This window comes from Leptidea sinapis, chromosome 17, assembly GCF_905404315.1.
Source record: "Leptidea sinapis chromosome 17, ilLepSina1.1, whole genome shotgun sequence".
In the NCBI taxonomy this organism is placed as follows: domain Eukaryota; kingdom Metazoa; phylum Arthropoda; class Insecta; order Lepidoptera; family Pieridae; genus Leptidea; species Leptidea sinapis.
This window is the reverse complement of record NC_066281.1, coordinates 10,919,508-10,934,091: the sequence shown is the minus strand read 5'-3', so window position 1 is coordinate 10,934,091 and position 14,584 is coordinate 10,919,508. Positions and strand designations below refer to the sequence as shown.

At 35.5% G+C, this 14,584-nt stretch overlaps 1 protein-coding gene across 1 annotated transcript in view; it reads left to right on the top strand.

Moving 5' to 3' along the window:
* Positions 1 to 2,649: 2,649 nt before the first annotated feature.
* LOC126968917 (probable nuclear hormone receptor HR38) overlaps positions 2,650 to 14,584 on the top strand; it is a 32,550-nt gene continuing 20,615 nt past the window's right edge. The window contains exon 1 of the mRNA XM_050814113.1: positions 2,650 to 3,030. Coding sequence (XP_050670070.1) covers positions 2,967 to 3,030 — 64 coding nt within the window. The 5' untranslated portion in view covers positions 2,650 to 2,966. The remainder of the gene's footprint in view (positions 3,031 to 14,584) is intronic.

Genomic DNA, 14,584 nt, shown 5'->3' with positions numbered 1-14,584 from the left:
TAAGGACACTCCCCTTCCCAAGGACTTATCAACTTTTCGGTTATAAAGATCTACATCCCATTTGCGCCAAGCCACTACGAGTCCGACACCAATGGAGGGGCACTGATACCCAGTGTGCTCCCCTCCCCCATAGCCCCCGTGTCGGTAAAGCTACCTCCACCACGATTGACGGGTAACCGCAGAGGAACCTTTCGGAACCATCTACTTCAGGTCAATTGAAGGCCACCGCGCCCGTTGCTCGGATAACCGAGATGAGGTGGCTACTTGGCCAACTTTTTTGGGTGAGCACCCTGAAGTACAGCTGAACACCCTATACCGACTGTCCACTAACAGACGTGACAACATACATCGCGCCTGTTTTCAACTTTCCCTCAAGGTACTAGTAGATAGGGACAGCGGGAAGTGTTAAGGACAGTCAGGTCCGCATTATTGTACAAATTTTTGCGATATTAAAATACAAAATGCATTGGAATAATTTGTGGAAAAAATATTTATATCTGCCGTAAAGCAGTAATGTGTAAGCATAACTGTATTTCGGCTCGCGGGCTCCGTAGCTAGGGAAACTACTGGGCAAATGAGACTTATTTTCATAGCTTAAATTTTGTGGTTTTCACTTTTGGTTTAAAATATCTTTGTTGTTTTTTTTTCACTATTGTTATTGTGACCATAATTAGTATTTAATTTATGGAATTGTTTTGTCTTCTAGTTTATGTACATTTGTAACCTTACTATTGTAATAGACTGTTTTGTTCCTAAATAAATAAATTTATAAATTAACATCTAATGTCTCAAGGTGACGAGCGCAATTGAATCAGAATTTTTGGATTTTTCTAGAATCCAGAGCGGCACTGAGTTGTAATGGGCAAGGCGTATCAATTACCATCAGCTGAACGTCCTGCTCATCTTGTCCTGTACTGATTCCAATAAGTACCAAAAAGGCTAGAATAAGTTGTCGATGGTTGCATTGCCGACATAGATCTTACGTTGCTCCTGTCAGAGATCGGACCAGCTCCAACTTCTACCAGTTGGAGGCTCCTTTGCACAGGATGCCGGCTAGATTATGAGTACCACAACGGCGCCTTGTTCTGCCGTAAAGCAGTAATGTGTAATCATTATTGTGTTTCGGTCTGAAGGGATCCGTAGCTAGTGAAATTACTGGGCAAACGAGACTTACCATCTTATGTCTCAAGGAGACGAGCGCAATTGGAGTGCCGCCCAGAATTTTTTGGTATTTCAGGAAATTACCATCAGCTGAACGCTCTCTCGCCTCGTCCCTTATTGTCAAAAAAAACTCACTAGACACTCAGCTGATTTACGCCCTCGCCTGCGGCTCGGTCTTCAACACACGGCCTCGTGTGTAATTAGCAGCTTAGCTCACTTGGATCTTATTAAACTACTAGCTAACCTGGCAAACGTTGTTTTGCCATATAAATTATATATGTAAACCTTCCTTGAGCTTCTACGAATCTATTACAAAAGATTTCATTGAGATCGGTCGAATAGTTTAGGAGTTATTAGGGAACACACAAACATACATTCTCTTTTATATACATAGACTAGCTGACCCAAATTGAAAATTTGAAGTTGTATGTATTTTTTAATGCTGACTCATAATCAAACAAATTTAAAAAAAAAATCAAAAAATTTAAAAAAAAAATCGGCATGGACCCTTAACATTTAGGGGGATGAAAAAGATGTCCGATTCTCAGACCTACCCAATATGCACTCAAAATTTCATGAGAATCGGTCAACTGTCGTACTGTGCGTCTAAAATTTATTTGAGATCTTATAGAAGTAAAATTTTAAATTAAAAAAAACTATCTTAGTTGAATCAAAGCAAGGACAAACAACGAGACATGAAATTATATATATATATATAAAGATTATACAATCCTCATTCTATTTGATAAATAAATGTTATTCTACCGAAATTTAATAAAAAAAGATGGGTTGTCTTTCTTGTGTTCTTCTCAGGTCTGAGGCATATATTTTTGAATGGATGAATAGATTTTGAATTTCAATAAGTGATTTGAAATAAGAATATATATCATTTTGAATTAGCTAATTGCCGACGTAGTCTTAAACAAATATCCACTATAAGTTGATCCCGACCAAGGTTCTATATTTAAGGATTTCAGAGGTAAAATTCCAAAAATAGCACGATGCATTACAAACAATGTGAATATTTATAGAATACTGGAATTTTCACAAACATTTATTTTATCCGAGAGATGTGTACGTATTCTCTTGCCACACCAAATTTCATTATATCAAGAAAAACATTACGAAAGATCTATTCGTATCGTAAGCATACTGTTTTGGCTTTTATAAATAAAACAATTCAATTGTGAAACGATCCAAAAAGCCCAATAATTTCTCACCTGTATAATTGTCGTGGTTGTTATTTTGTAAGCCGTTACATGGAGCGTGCAACTAGGGCGTCGCAATCGGCCGGAGCTTCGTCTCAAGCTTACGAAAGCTTCGTACTAGCGATGCCGTTAGCGCAGGCTCCGTCGGGCGGCAGGCGGCGGGCGGGCCGTGGGAGGTACCGTTAGTGACGTAGCGGGCGTGACGTCACGGGCGTGACGTCAGAAGGCGCGATATAGCCACCAGCCTCGTCGGCGGCGGCCTCAGTAACGCACCGCCTGTCCGCTCGAACGTACTCGCGGGCTCTCTCTTGTCCTCCGCTCGATCGCCGTCCGCCGTCGCCGCCGGCCGCCTGTGAGATAGTGCGCTGTTGTGTTATGTGGTGGTCCGCATGAGGATCCTGCTGAGTGAGCTGGGACTATCTGGCGCGTGCTTCTCCCTGACCCTGGAGCCACGCGCCGCCTCTTTGGACTCTGCCAAGCCGGCGCCAGGTCAGCGCTCGCTCGCCTCGTCTGCCCCTACCTGTGTTTATTTTCGCTTTCATTGTGTAGAACCTTAGACTCTGTGTGGAACTGTCCTGACGATGGCCCTCGGGTAGAATGCGAGGTGCGTTACTGACGCCCTCCACCCAACATTGCGGCCTTAGACAATTCCTTAACACACGTACGTACATTTCATTTTTGTTTTATTTTATTTATTTAAGTTTTTATATCCATTTTTAAAATCATTTTTATAATAAGTTATTTTGTTTTACCAATACCCCTTTGTCATACCATCAATTAGTATAAAAGAAAACTAGATACATTTCATAAAAAAACTTTCATTAATTAATAAAAATATTTAGCAGTGAAAAACATTCTAATAAACCACAATTTGTGTACTCTTTCATTAAAAAAAATATACCAAATGAAACATATTGACAATCAATTACTTATTATTAAATATCAAATCATATAAAATCTAATAAGAAACGAGATAAAAGGTATATTAATAAATACTAGACAATTCTTTAGATTACAATAATATTTTATTATTATTAATAACTTTTGCAAGAAAGCTCTGCATAGTGTGTAGAGCTTTGCATTTCAATTACCGACTGACCTTGTTGTCAAGTATTAGATGAAAACCGTACTATATTGTAGGAAATAAAGTTCTAGAAGAATTTCTTATATAGAAAAATAAATGATAAATTAATCTTTTAAGTTTTCTGAATTCTAACATAAATTATACCTTCATTAGTATTTTACAGGGGGTGTAGAAAATTCAACCAAATAGTACAATACACAAGCTAAAAAGAACCATAAAAATATTACTAATAGATCATTCATGGTTCTTAATAAGTAAAAACAACTTCTAATAAACTTTAATCGCTTTATCAATAGGTCAAAAGATACTTATTCCTTTTCTTTTAGTCCAAAATCTTATATTCATGTAAATATAGACTCAAAAATATGCGAAGTCTTAGATCAATTATACGTCTAGATAGATTATGCTGTGCAAACGTCGAAAAAAATTAGAGGTTGACAGTTAACCTCTATTTTTAGCAATGCACGCGCACTAACACAAAGACGTGTAAATCCAAATCTCGAGTGTAAGACGTAGCTTGTCACGCACACTAAACTAATATTCCTGGCCTGTTTTTATCGGTTGTCTAACAGCAAGAGACTCTATCTAGACGTATAAATTATCTAAGTGCAAAGTTATACTAAGAAATATTTTTAGAAAGGTTATACTGCAAAAGCACAGGACCATAATTTTGACTTACTTCATAAAAAAAAATCTTGAAAGAATAAAATTGATTGAAGCGCGATTGTGGAGACACAAATTTAAAATAAATAAATTAAACATTAGCCCCCTTATTCGTAATAGTCTGTTAACTTAAAGCATTGCTAATTCTCACTCTGTCTTCTTCTATTGACCTAAGTCAGAATGAGAAAAATACTCCTAAGCGGCTGTTTAAAGTTAGCGGACCATTATGAATAAGGGGGTAGTTGAATATCTATATGAAAGTGCTTCCCAATATTTTTAAAAATCCTGGTAAAATAATTGACTCACGCGTAAAAACGGTTTTGTAAATAAATCTCAAAACACAAGTGTGTATTCGCGCACTTAGAAAATAATTCAATATTATTTTATGAATGACTCGTATCGTGTTGGTATGTCGATAAATATACTGGTATTCAATATATTTTTCCGTATTTACCTAATAAGCAAATGATTTCTCAGTTGTTGATGTTTTTATACAAACTAACGCATTGTTAACTATTGAGAAAGTAACTTAGTATGGAACGAGCCCCAATACAATCCAACGGTTTAAATATTTTTTAAAGTTATTATTGATCGCGTTTGACGGAAACATTGCAATTTTTCATGTGTTGTTAGAGAGGATATTCGTAGTGAAGGAAATGATTAATTTATAAATCCCCACAGTCTGATACCGAGTGCACTTGATGACTGGAGTGATCACCTTTTATTTAATAGGCCATGAAAGATCAGCGGCTCAGATAAAATATAACAAATTCAATATTTAAATATAAAGGCGTTCTTTGTCTAAATCGTATACGGATTTAATAACGAAAATACATAGTAAGTATTTACGATCAACCTTTAAACTTTCACTCTCAGTAACTTCATATTAATAGACAGTATACAGTTTAAATAAAACTCTTAGTAAAGTATTAAAACGCGTTTAATTCTAATTGTGTTTATGTAAAGTTACATTTTATTATTGTTTTAGCTAACCCGACGTTTCTTGAACTTTCCAGAACATGTTTTCAGGAGGAGTCTAATGTAAAAACACAGTTACACGCGTTTTAATCCTTTAAAAAGTTTTATATTTGTGTAAGACTCGCTTTAATCAAAGAAAATACTTAACGCTGTATATTAAAGTGTTTGCGTAAATTAATAATACCACGTACAACAATTTGAGCAATAGACATGCTAATAAATATTGCAGTGTAAGTTAGCGCATTAATATTGTTTTTGCCAGTGATTAGGTAATCATAATATGAGATGAGAGTGTCGCGATTGCCTCCGGTTCGAAGCCGTTGGCCTCAAGTAAACTGCCTTAGACTTGCCCAACCGACTGTCGTAATCAAGTAGGAGACGCCGCACCTGCCGATGTCCGCGAATCGCCAATGATCGCACCACACTGTATTGTAACGCAGCCTCCGCGGACCATCTAAGAATAACTCAAATATTGAACGCTATGATTTCACTTTCACTAAGATGCAGTACCTGATTCTTTGCGAGTAGAGTATGATTATCAAAAACCTGTAAGTCGAAGTTAGATTGCTTTTATTGAAGTAATACTTCTTTAGGCGCGTTATAATAACATGATGAGAGTGAAATTTTAAGATGCGCGCGCATCACTGATACACAAAAGTAACAGAGTGAAGTTGGTTCCTAAAATTTTCTGACGTTCGCGATATTCGTTATTATTTTTTTTGGTTTCTTCGTCCATTATTAGAATAGGCAAAGGGTTCAAGCCCGTACAGCCGTATTCATTTTTTAATAATTAACTGTCAAAACCATCGTTGCAAGATTACCATATTGTTCTTTCTACAAACGTAGAATATCACGAGGAATAAATAATTTTAAGGAATTTTAGGCCAAAGAAGTATAACTTCTTGCGTGCATACATAAGTACACACACACTTTTTATTTATATAAGCATGGGACCGCTTGCATAGATTTTGTGTGAATTGAATTCTGACAGTTTAATCATATTATATTCACAATTTAATTACGTCATTAGCCGGAATAAGAAGACATAATTTTTTCATATGCACAGATTTTCCCGTAGTATTTTCTCGCGCTTTAAAAACTAAGAAATTTTCAGACATGTTATCAAATATATTTATTCAAAGTAGGGATTATCTAACCGCGACCGCGAACTTATCTCACTCACCCTTACGTGGGACCCTCGATTGGTCGGAGACTAGTTGATAGGCTACACCTATTTGTGAGTGAGATTAGCAGTTTTATTATTCAGTTTATGTCACAAAGGTTTTAGTAATACCAAATTACCAAAGCAGGAATTCAAAAAATTGGATTTATCTGAGAAGACCTTAAAAACCTCTCTTTTTTAAGAATTATATTTACTCATTAAGTAACCAAATGGCCATCGCTCCAATCCAAAGTTGTGGTATCATTTAACCTTTGCAACACGAAATTATAAAGAGTTTTGAGTGATCCACTACAAAAGATATCTCCTAAAGTAATTACTAGCTTAATAAAAATGACGTCACTGTAGGCCATAAAATAGATTTACTTTTATAGCGGTCGTTGATAAAGGCTCGATAAGTATCCAGCTGGCGAATGAGTGACGTCACGTCGGAAAATGCTTTGAATTTCCATGTGACATCACGCGGCCGTTTCATCGCCCGGAACATAAAAGCTACCCGACGCAATACGGTTATAAAACGAAGTTACGTGTTAGCATTCACGTAATGAAACAACTCCAGGGGTGTCTCTATCTAAGGGTTCTATATCAATAGAAAGGTATAAAAGTTGTTTATTTATGTGTACCACAACGGTGCCTGTTTCTGCCGTGAAGCATTAACGTTACCTGTATTTAAACATTACTGTATTTCGGTCTGAAGGGCGCCGTAGCTAGTGAAATTACAGGGCAAATGAAACTCAGAGAGTGCCGCTCAGAATTTTTGGGTTTTGCAAGAATCCTGAGCGGCACTGCATTGTAATGGGCGGGGCTAGTTAATTACCATCAGCTGAACCTCCTGCTCGTCTCGTCCCTTATTTTTATAAAAAAAATAATGATACTAGCTACAGCACCATTTAAACAGAAATACCTACACTACAGTATAGGGTTCTACTTGTATTGAACACTAAGTACTACTGAAAAAGTTGCCGCAGTTTATATACATTTTTAATATTTTTAAATAGCAGTTCATATAAGTATTAACTTGGCAACCAATCATCTTATATCTGATCATCTGATATATGATTATTTCAACGGAACTATAATATCTATTTAGCAAATATCTCTTAATTGTGAGTACTTTTTATAATAAATCAAATCTTTTGTGGTTTTTTTTAAGTCCTAAAATAAATTATTATTTCACTCGAACTACGAATTAACTATGAAACAAAAACACATCTAATTGTAGACAATTAATTAATTGGATTAAAAAATAGTTTTGTTATTAATTATATATATTTAATAATTGTAAAAAATACACTTGTATGGTTTAACATATGAGCAATAGAATAAACAAGATATTCCATGAATATTAATATTATTTTCTCAGACGTGATATGTACATTTAACTTTTAAATAACAGCTGATATTATTACATTAATTAGTTCTATTAATAAGTAATCTTTGAAACAGCAGTTTTTTTTTTGTTTTTACACCTATAAAATACACTTGAAATAAATCATCTATACTAATATTATAAATCTAATCTCTGGTACTACTGGTCCGATTTGAATGATTCTTTCAGTGTTGGGTAGTCCATTTATCGAGGAAGGCTATGTTTTTTTTTCAAAATTAGGGATCCGTAATAAAAATGCTATTTTGTAACACAAGGTGTAAAATCGAAAACCAATTTTTGCGTGCGCTGCAAAAACTATTGACAATAGAACAAAATGATGTACAGGCTATAATATAGGCAATATTTTATTACTTATAAAACTATCGCGTGATTTATACTTTATATGGCAAAACAACGTTTGCCGGGTCAGCTAGTATAAAATAAAATAGTCTTGTTATCTATATCCAGTCAAGTAGGTTTACTATGGTATATGCTCGTATAAAGGATAATGGTAAATGGTTTTTGTCTGGTTCTGCGCAGGACACGTAAATATGTATAATATTATATTAAATAAGCTAAGTTGTTATATAAATAAAAATATGGGCTGGTAGTTTCTTATCAGTTCTTCTCACCATGTCGCCAGTTGATATAACTTCATGATATTATTGCAATATGATATGTTACTGTCACTCCCGATGCAAATAAATATATTTCTAATTCTTACGTTTTTGGAATTTTTTTCCTATTTCATCTTCCTCGGCGATGTATTTAAATTTACACGGGGTATAAATAAGGAATAATAATGTGTTCTTTTGGTAATAAAAGGCAATAAAAGTCGGTAAAACAAACGTCTTTATGCGATAACATTATCAACAGTTAGGCAAGATTTCTCAATTAACACTCAAATCTTGAATTCACTTTCGACACAGCCTTAACATATCCGTTTCATTCAAATATTTTATTACTTATGTCTACTTAGCGCTAATGTGTAAGACCGCAGCCAGCTGGTAGCGGCATATTTTTAGATATTTGAATCGGAATCACGTCATAGTGTCTAAAAATAAGTGGGTGGGTATGGGGGTAAGGGGGTGTGAGAGGTTGTGGGCTCGTGGCCTCGGCCTCCGCCAGTGCCTGTGACGTCATAGAGGCGCTACGTCACACATCGACCCGCGCCCCGCTTCAAGGTCGACCTTGCGACCCTCCGCCATCGATTTAACACACTACACACGGCTGTACATAACAACGAACTGTTAGTTCAAAATCAATAGCCTTACTAACTTACTAAGCAACCTAAGGCTGCGAATAGAGCGTACTTACGGCCGTTCCCAATATTCAGTCTATCTGTTACTTGAGATAAAAATTGCAACTATCGTTGAATTTTCTGTCCCAATAAACTTATCGTCGGTAACTCACCTTATCCGTACACGCTGTGTGTCGACGTATAGCATAGCGATAAGAATGACTTATCGGGTATATTAGGACAGCTTCAGATTATTGACAGCTAATTAAAAAAAAAAATTTCAAATTCCAAATTTCTATATTTGATATTAAAATATATATACAAATTTACTTAAATCTACTTATTAAGGCAATTTACAATTATGTAGGTATCAGAAAACTTATTTCTACAACCCTATCTACGTATTGAGGGATAAAACTTTATTATGCTTATAAAATAATACATGAGGTTTGGGGGGGGGGGGGGGGGGGAATCCATGAAACTCAGGAAACTGGGAAAACCTGGCTATTTGCTATGATTGACAGCTAATTACTGATAGTAGAAGGTAGTAATTTATCTCTATCTGTAGATAGTATATTGGGAACGGCCGTTAGACTTACGTAAAACTTAGCGACAGTGATAAAACGCGTACTTGACATTTGCATTGCACTGTCTTAGCTAAAAGCTCAGAATAATTTCAGCTGTCAAATGACTATAAAAACGTACTCAAAGATTATGCTAATCTTACACTCGGATAAGTTTTACATAAGTAAAGTCTGAGCAAAGTCTAAGTAATCTCTATGTTCTCAGCCTAAGTGAAAAGAAGTTTGTGATTTTGACCGGTTTGTGTGTTGGTTTGTTCCCTCGAAAGTTCTAAACTATTTATTGTTATTTTACAAAGAAGGTGCCAATGGAAGCGTTAGTTATTGGTTGGGTTGTTGTCACATTAATGTGTAAATGTACCTCTAGAGGACATAAGTAAAAATAAGTAATGAATTTAAATAGAAATAAAAAGGAACCAAATATACAGGGCGTCCCAAAGTTATAGGACATGAAGGGAAAGTACCTATTTCTTCTTTTAGGGATACGTGAAATATATGATATACAAAAAGCTACACGAGAACATGGGCGAGTTACAAACAGAATTGTGCCATATCATATGGAGTATTCACCATAAAATGTTAAGAAAATCAATAGGCTGCGGACTCATTAAAAGATTGGCGATTTGCGTAAGACAAGAGGGATCACATTTTGAGCATTAAATTAATTAATTAATTTACAAAAAATACCCTTAATCGACTACTTTCATTTAAAATACTATGTTACGAAGAGTTTTTAGTTTATGGCCATTCTTTCGTTTGGCATCATAAAATTAGGGGTGTTTTTTTACATTTTAGTCGGTTCGATTCCCAGACGAGGCAAGTAATTTTTAGAAAATCTTTGAATGCAGAATTACTTACTTTTAAAAATAACATAAAGTCGTCTTCAGTAAAATACCCTATCTACAATATTTAAGGTACTTTCCCTTCATTTCCCAACTTTGGGACGCCCTGTATTATTGTTGGAGCTAGTTTTTTCAGCCGTCGGGTTTTAGTTTCGGACTAACATTCGTTTAAATTCAAATTTCAAATTCAAATATTTGTTTTCATAATAGGATGTGATATCACTTATTGAAAGTAAAAACAACTGCCACCCATTCAAAAATGTTTTTAAAAAAAAAAAAGACATTTACAAAGTAATATTGTACTAGTAATATCAGCTAAGATTTGTATTTAATCAATCAGTCTCGTGCCAGAATTTGGCGAGTCAACATCTTTCGTTTTTAATTAAAATAAGGGACGAGACGAGAAGGGCGATCAATTAGTTGATCCTCGTGCTCGTACTCTTCCTCGTACTATAAAGCTGTGGAATGAGCTTCCTTGTGCGGTGTTTCCGGGACAATACGACCGGAATACGGATACCTTCAAAAAAAGCGCGTACACCTTCCTTAAAGGCTGGCAACGCTCTTGTGATTCCTCTGGTGTTGCAAGAGAATGTGAGCGGCGGTGATCACTTAACACCAGGTGACCCGTACGCTCGTTTGTCCTCCTATTCCATAAAAAAAATTGAAATGCCCTGCCCATTACAATGCAGTCGCTCAGGATTCTTGAAAAACCCAAAAATTCTGAGCGGCACTACATCTGCGCTCGTCACCTTGAGATATAAGATGTTAAGTCTCATTTGCCCAGTAATTTCACTAGCTACGGCGCCCTGCACACAGTATTGTTTACACATTAGTACTGCTTCACCGCAGAAATAGGGGCCGATGTGGTACCCATAATCTAGCCGGCATCCTGTGCAAAGGAGCCTTCCACTGGATGCCTCGTATAGAGGCGAAACACGTGTCGAATTGATGGTGACAACTCATAGCATTTGGACAATTAAACATTCTTAAAGGCCCACTTTTTAAGGTTTTCTTGCCTCGGGGCTCACATCAAAAGTTACTTTGTTATACAACAAATTTAAAAAATTTAACAGCAAACGTTATATGATAAAATCACAAATTGTAATAAACAAACCAATCCGCCAAAAACAGTCAAAGCGCACAATAAAATAGAATTAAAAAAAAAGATGACATCATTGTTTAAAAAACGTACGCATTAATCGCGGAGTAGCTAAGTACAACTTTGACTTAATATCTATACTTAGAATTTGAGCGAGACATTGCAGATATACATATAAAACAAATCAATTTAAATTTATTCAAAGAGAATTACATAATCAACCTAAACCGCTTCGCAAGTATCAACTGACCAGACTTCAAGGACAAGTCGCTTTACTTAATTAAAAAATATCCTCAAACTTAAACAACTATAAAGTTTATCACCGGTTTGTCAAACTTAAGAGATTTGAAGTTTAAATGAAACACGTTTTTTTACTTTAAAAGGTATAATTACTGTTTTTTTTTAACATTTCTGATGTGATAACATCTGTGTTGGGTATTGAATCAGCTTGAGTCATACATATTAGCAAAGTGGCAGAATCTCAGCATCCTTCATCAAGACGTCGTCTCCAATGTTTGTTATTTGACATTTTACAATGCACAACTGGGAAGAGACTGACCCCCATGTCACGGGCTGTCCTAGTTTGGGGGTCGAGGGTAATTTTAAGCAAAATTGTATTTTTTCTTTGCAACAAATAAAGATTTATTATTATTATTATTATCCAATCTTGAGTGCATTTATCAGTCAACTTGTCACATTGCCTTACCAGTGGGGCTCCTTTGCACAGGATGCCGGCTAGATTATGGGTACAACAACGGCGCCTATATCTGCCGTGAACCGGTAATATGTAAGCATTACTGTGTTTCGGTCTGAAGGGCGCCGTAGTTAGTGAAATTACTGGGCAAATGAGGCTTAACATCTTATGTCTCAAGGCGACGAGCGCAGTTGTAGTGCCGCTTCAAGTTTGCTGGTTTTTCAAGATTCCTGAGCGACACTGCGTTGTAATGGGCAGGGCGTATCAATTACCATCAGTTGAACGTCTCTTATTTTCATAAAAAAAATTGCGAATCATATACAAATATTCTAAGTCCGATGTTATCCAAATGTTTTGAGCTTTCTTTAGTGTTAATATCGCCAAAATTTGTCTTTTAAACAATTCGACACGTGTTTCGCCTCAACACGAAGCATCCTTAGGACATGTTGACCCGCCAAAATCTGGCACGAGACTACTTGTAGTCAAAGAAACCTCAAAACATTTGGATGATTATAGATTTCCGCAAAGTAACGCCTACTTCAAAAGTCCAATGTTTTCAAGAGCTCTGTTAGCTGACGTGCCATCTCAAACCTCTCCCGGCGATTAAGTCTCACATCAACATTTCCCCCACATTTATATGAGCAATCTTAAAATATAGGATATACTTTTATGAAGCAAAGCATACTTACTCGAACTAAGCGTCTGATTTACTTTGGTACTACACATAATTTAAAAGTTCAAACAAATTAGAATATCATCCCCACCATCAGAATCTTCCTTCACAGTGCGGTTTTCATGGAGCTTTCTTCCACGTACTACAAAGCTGTGGAATACACTTCCTTGTGCGGTGTTTCCGGGACGATACTACGGTACCTTAAAGAAAGTACGCACACCTTCCTTATAGGCCGGCAACGCCTCTGTGATTCTTCTGGTGTTGCAAGTGAATGTGGGCGGCGGTGATCACTTAACACCAGGTGACCCGTACGCTCGTTTGTCCTCCTTTTCAATAAAAAAAAACAAACTTTTGTTTTTTAAGGACGGCCTTTTTAAAAATAAAGATCATAACTACAAGTACTTTAATTCCTATAAATTATATATATGTATGTTCATATATATTTATATATTTTCTCTTACTGATTGAGCAAAAGATTATTAATTATATTAGTATTAGGACCAAGTGTTTTACAACTTCCTTATGTACTAAAGGACGTAGTGCACTCAAACTTACAAATTTCCAAATTAATGTATATTTGCACACAAAAACAATTCTATATTTGGCTACAAATTACAAATGTGACTTCGCAGAGAATCGAGTCTTAAAACAACTCGTAAATATAGCTATTATTTTTAAATGTCAAAATCAATAAAGATATTTTTATACAGATACATTTATGCCATTGCATAATAATTTAAAAATGCGCGTTTTATGAGTTGCATTTTCACTTGTATTTTCTGTTTTTTTTTTGTGAGAGGTGTTACGTGTTATGCGCAAGGGTTTTGACTGGTTTTTCCGGGAATTAGATATGGCAACCCTTCGTAAACAATGAGTTCAAGCTCTAAAGGTTGGTGCATCCAATCTTAATATATATATACGTGATACGTTGTTGTACGATTGTAATGGGGTTTACTTCATGGAGTGCAGTTTAGTCCAACTTGAGAGATAGGATAGTTTTTATTTTGATTTGGTACCCATAATTATTTTTATTTCCAATATTTGTTTTGTATGGACATAATATTTTCTATTAGAGAAATTAGTGACGCACGGTTTGACAGTTCTGCTGTGAAACAATTTCATTATAACAACAGGCAGCATATTTTACGAAATAATTCTTGATGTTATGAAATATTATTGACAAATTCATATAAAACAGTATTTTATTTATTATGTACAGAACAACGTCTGTCGGCTCAGCTAGTATACGATAATTTATATTTATACATTTAATTCTTTATTACTTTTTATAAAATAATTTATATTATTTAAACACGACTCATATATTGCAGGTTGCAGCACCATACAAACTATTTTGTTAAGTATATTAAAGCCATTGTAAAATACTCTATTTGATAGAAAAGAGTGGCCGTTGAGTTCGTTGTGTGTTCTTCTCACGAGCTCAACTTTTTACGAACATATGGTGAGAACAGTAATTTAAAAGAAATATTTGTAGTAACGATTCAAAAGTGCTTAGCTTCGGCCTATTTGACTTTAACATGTATATATATGTATGTATTTATAGGCGAATGTCGTCCAGCAAGGAATTAACTAAATAATTTGTTATTTTTAATTATATAAATTACATTTATGGTTATTTTAAAATTTATTCATTACTAGCTGACCCAGCAAATGTTGTATTAATAATAATAATAATCATTTATTTCGGACACTAACCAGTGGGAGGCTCCTTTGCACAGGATGCCGGCTAGGTTATGGGTACCACAACGGCGCCTATTTCTGCCGTGAAGCAGTAATGTGTAAGCATTACTG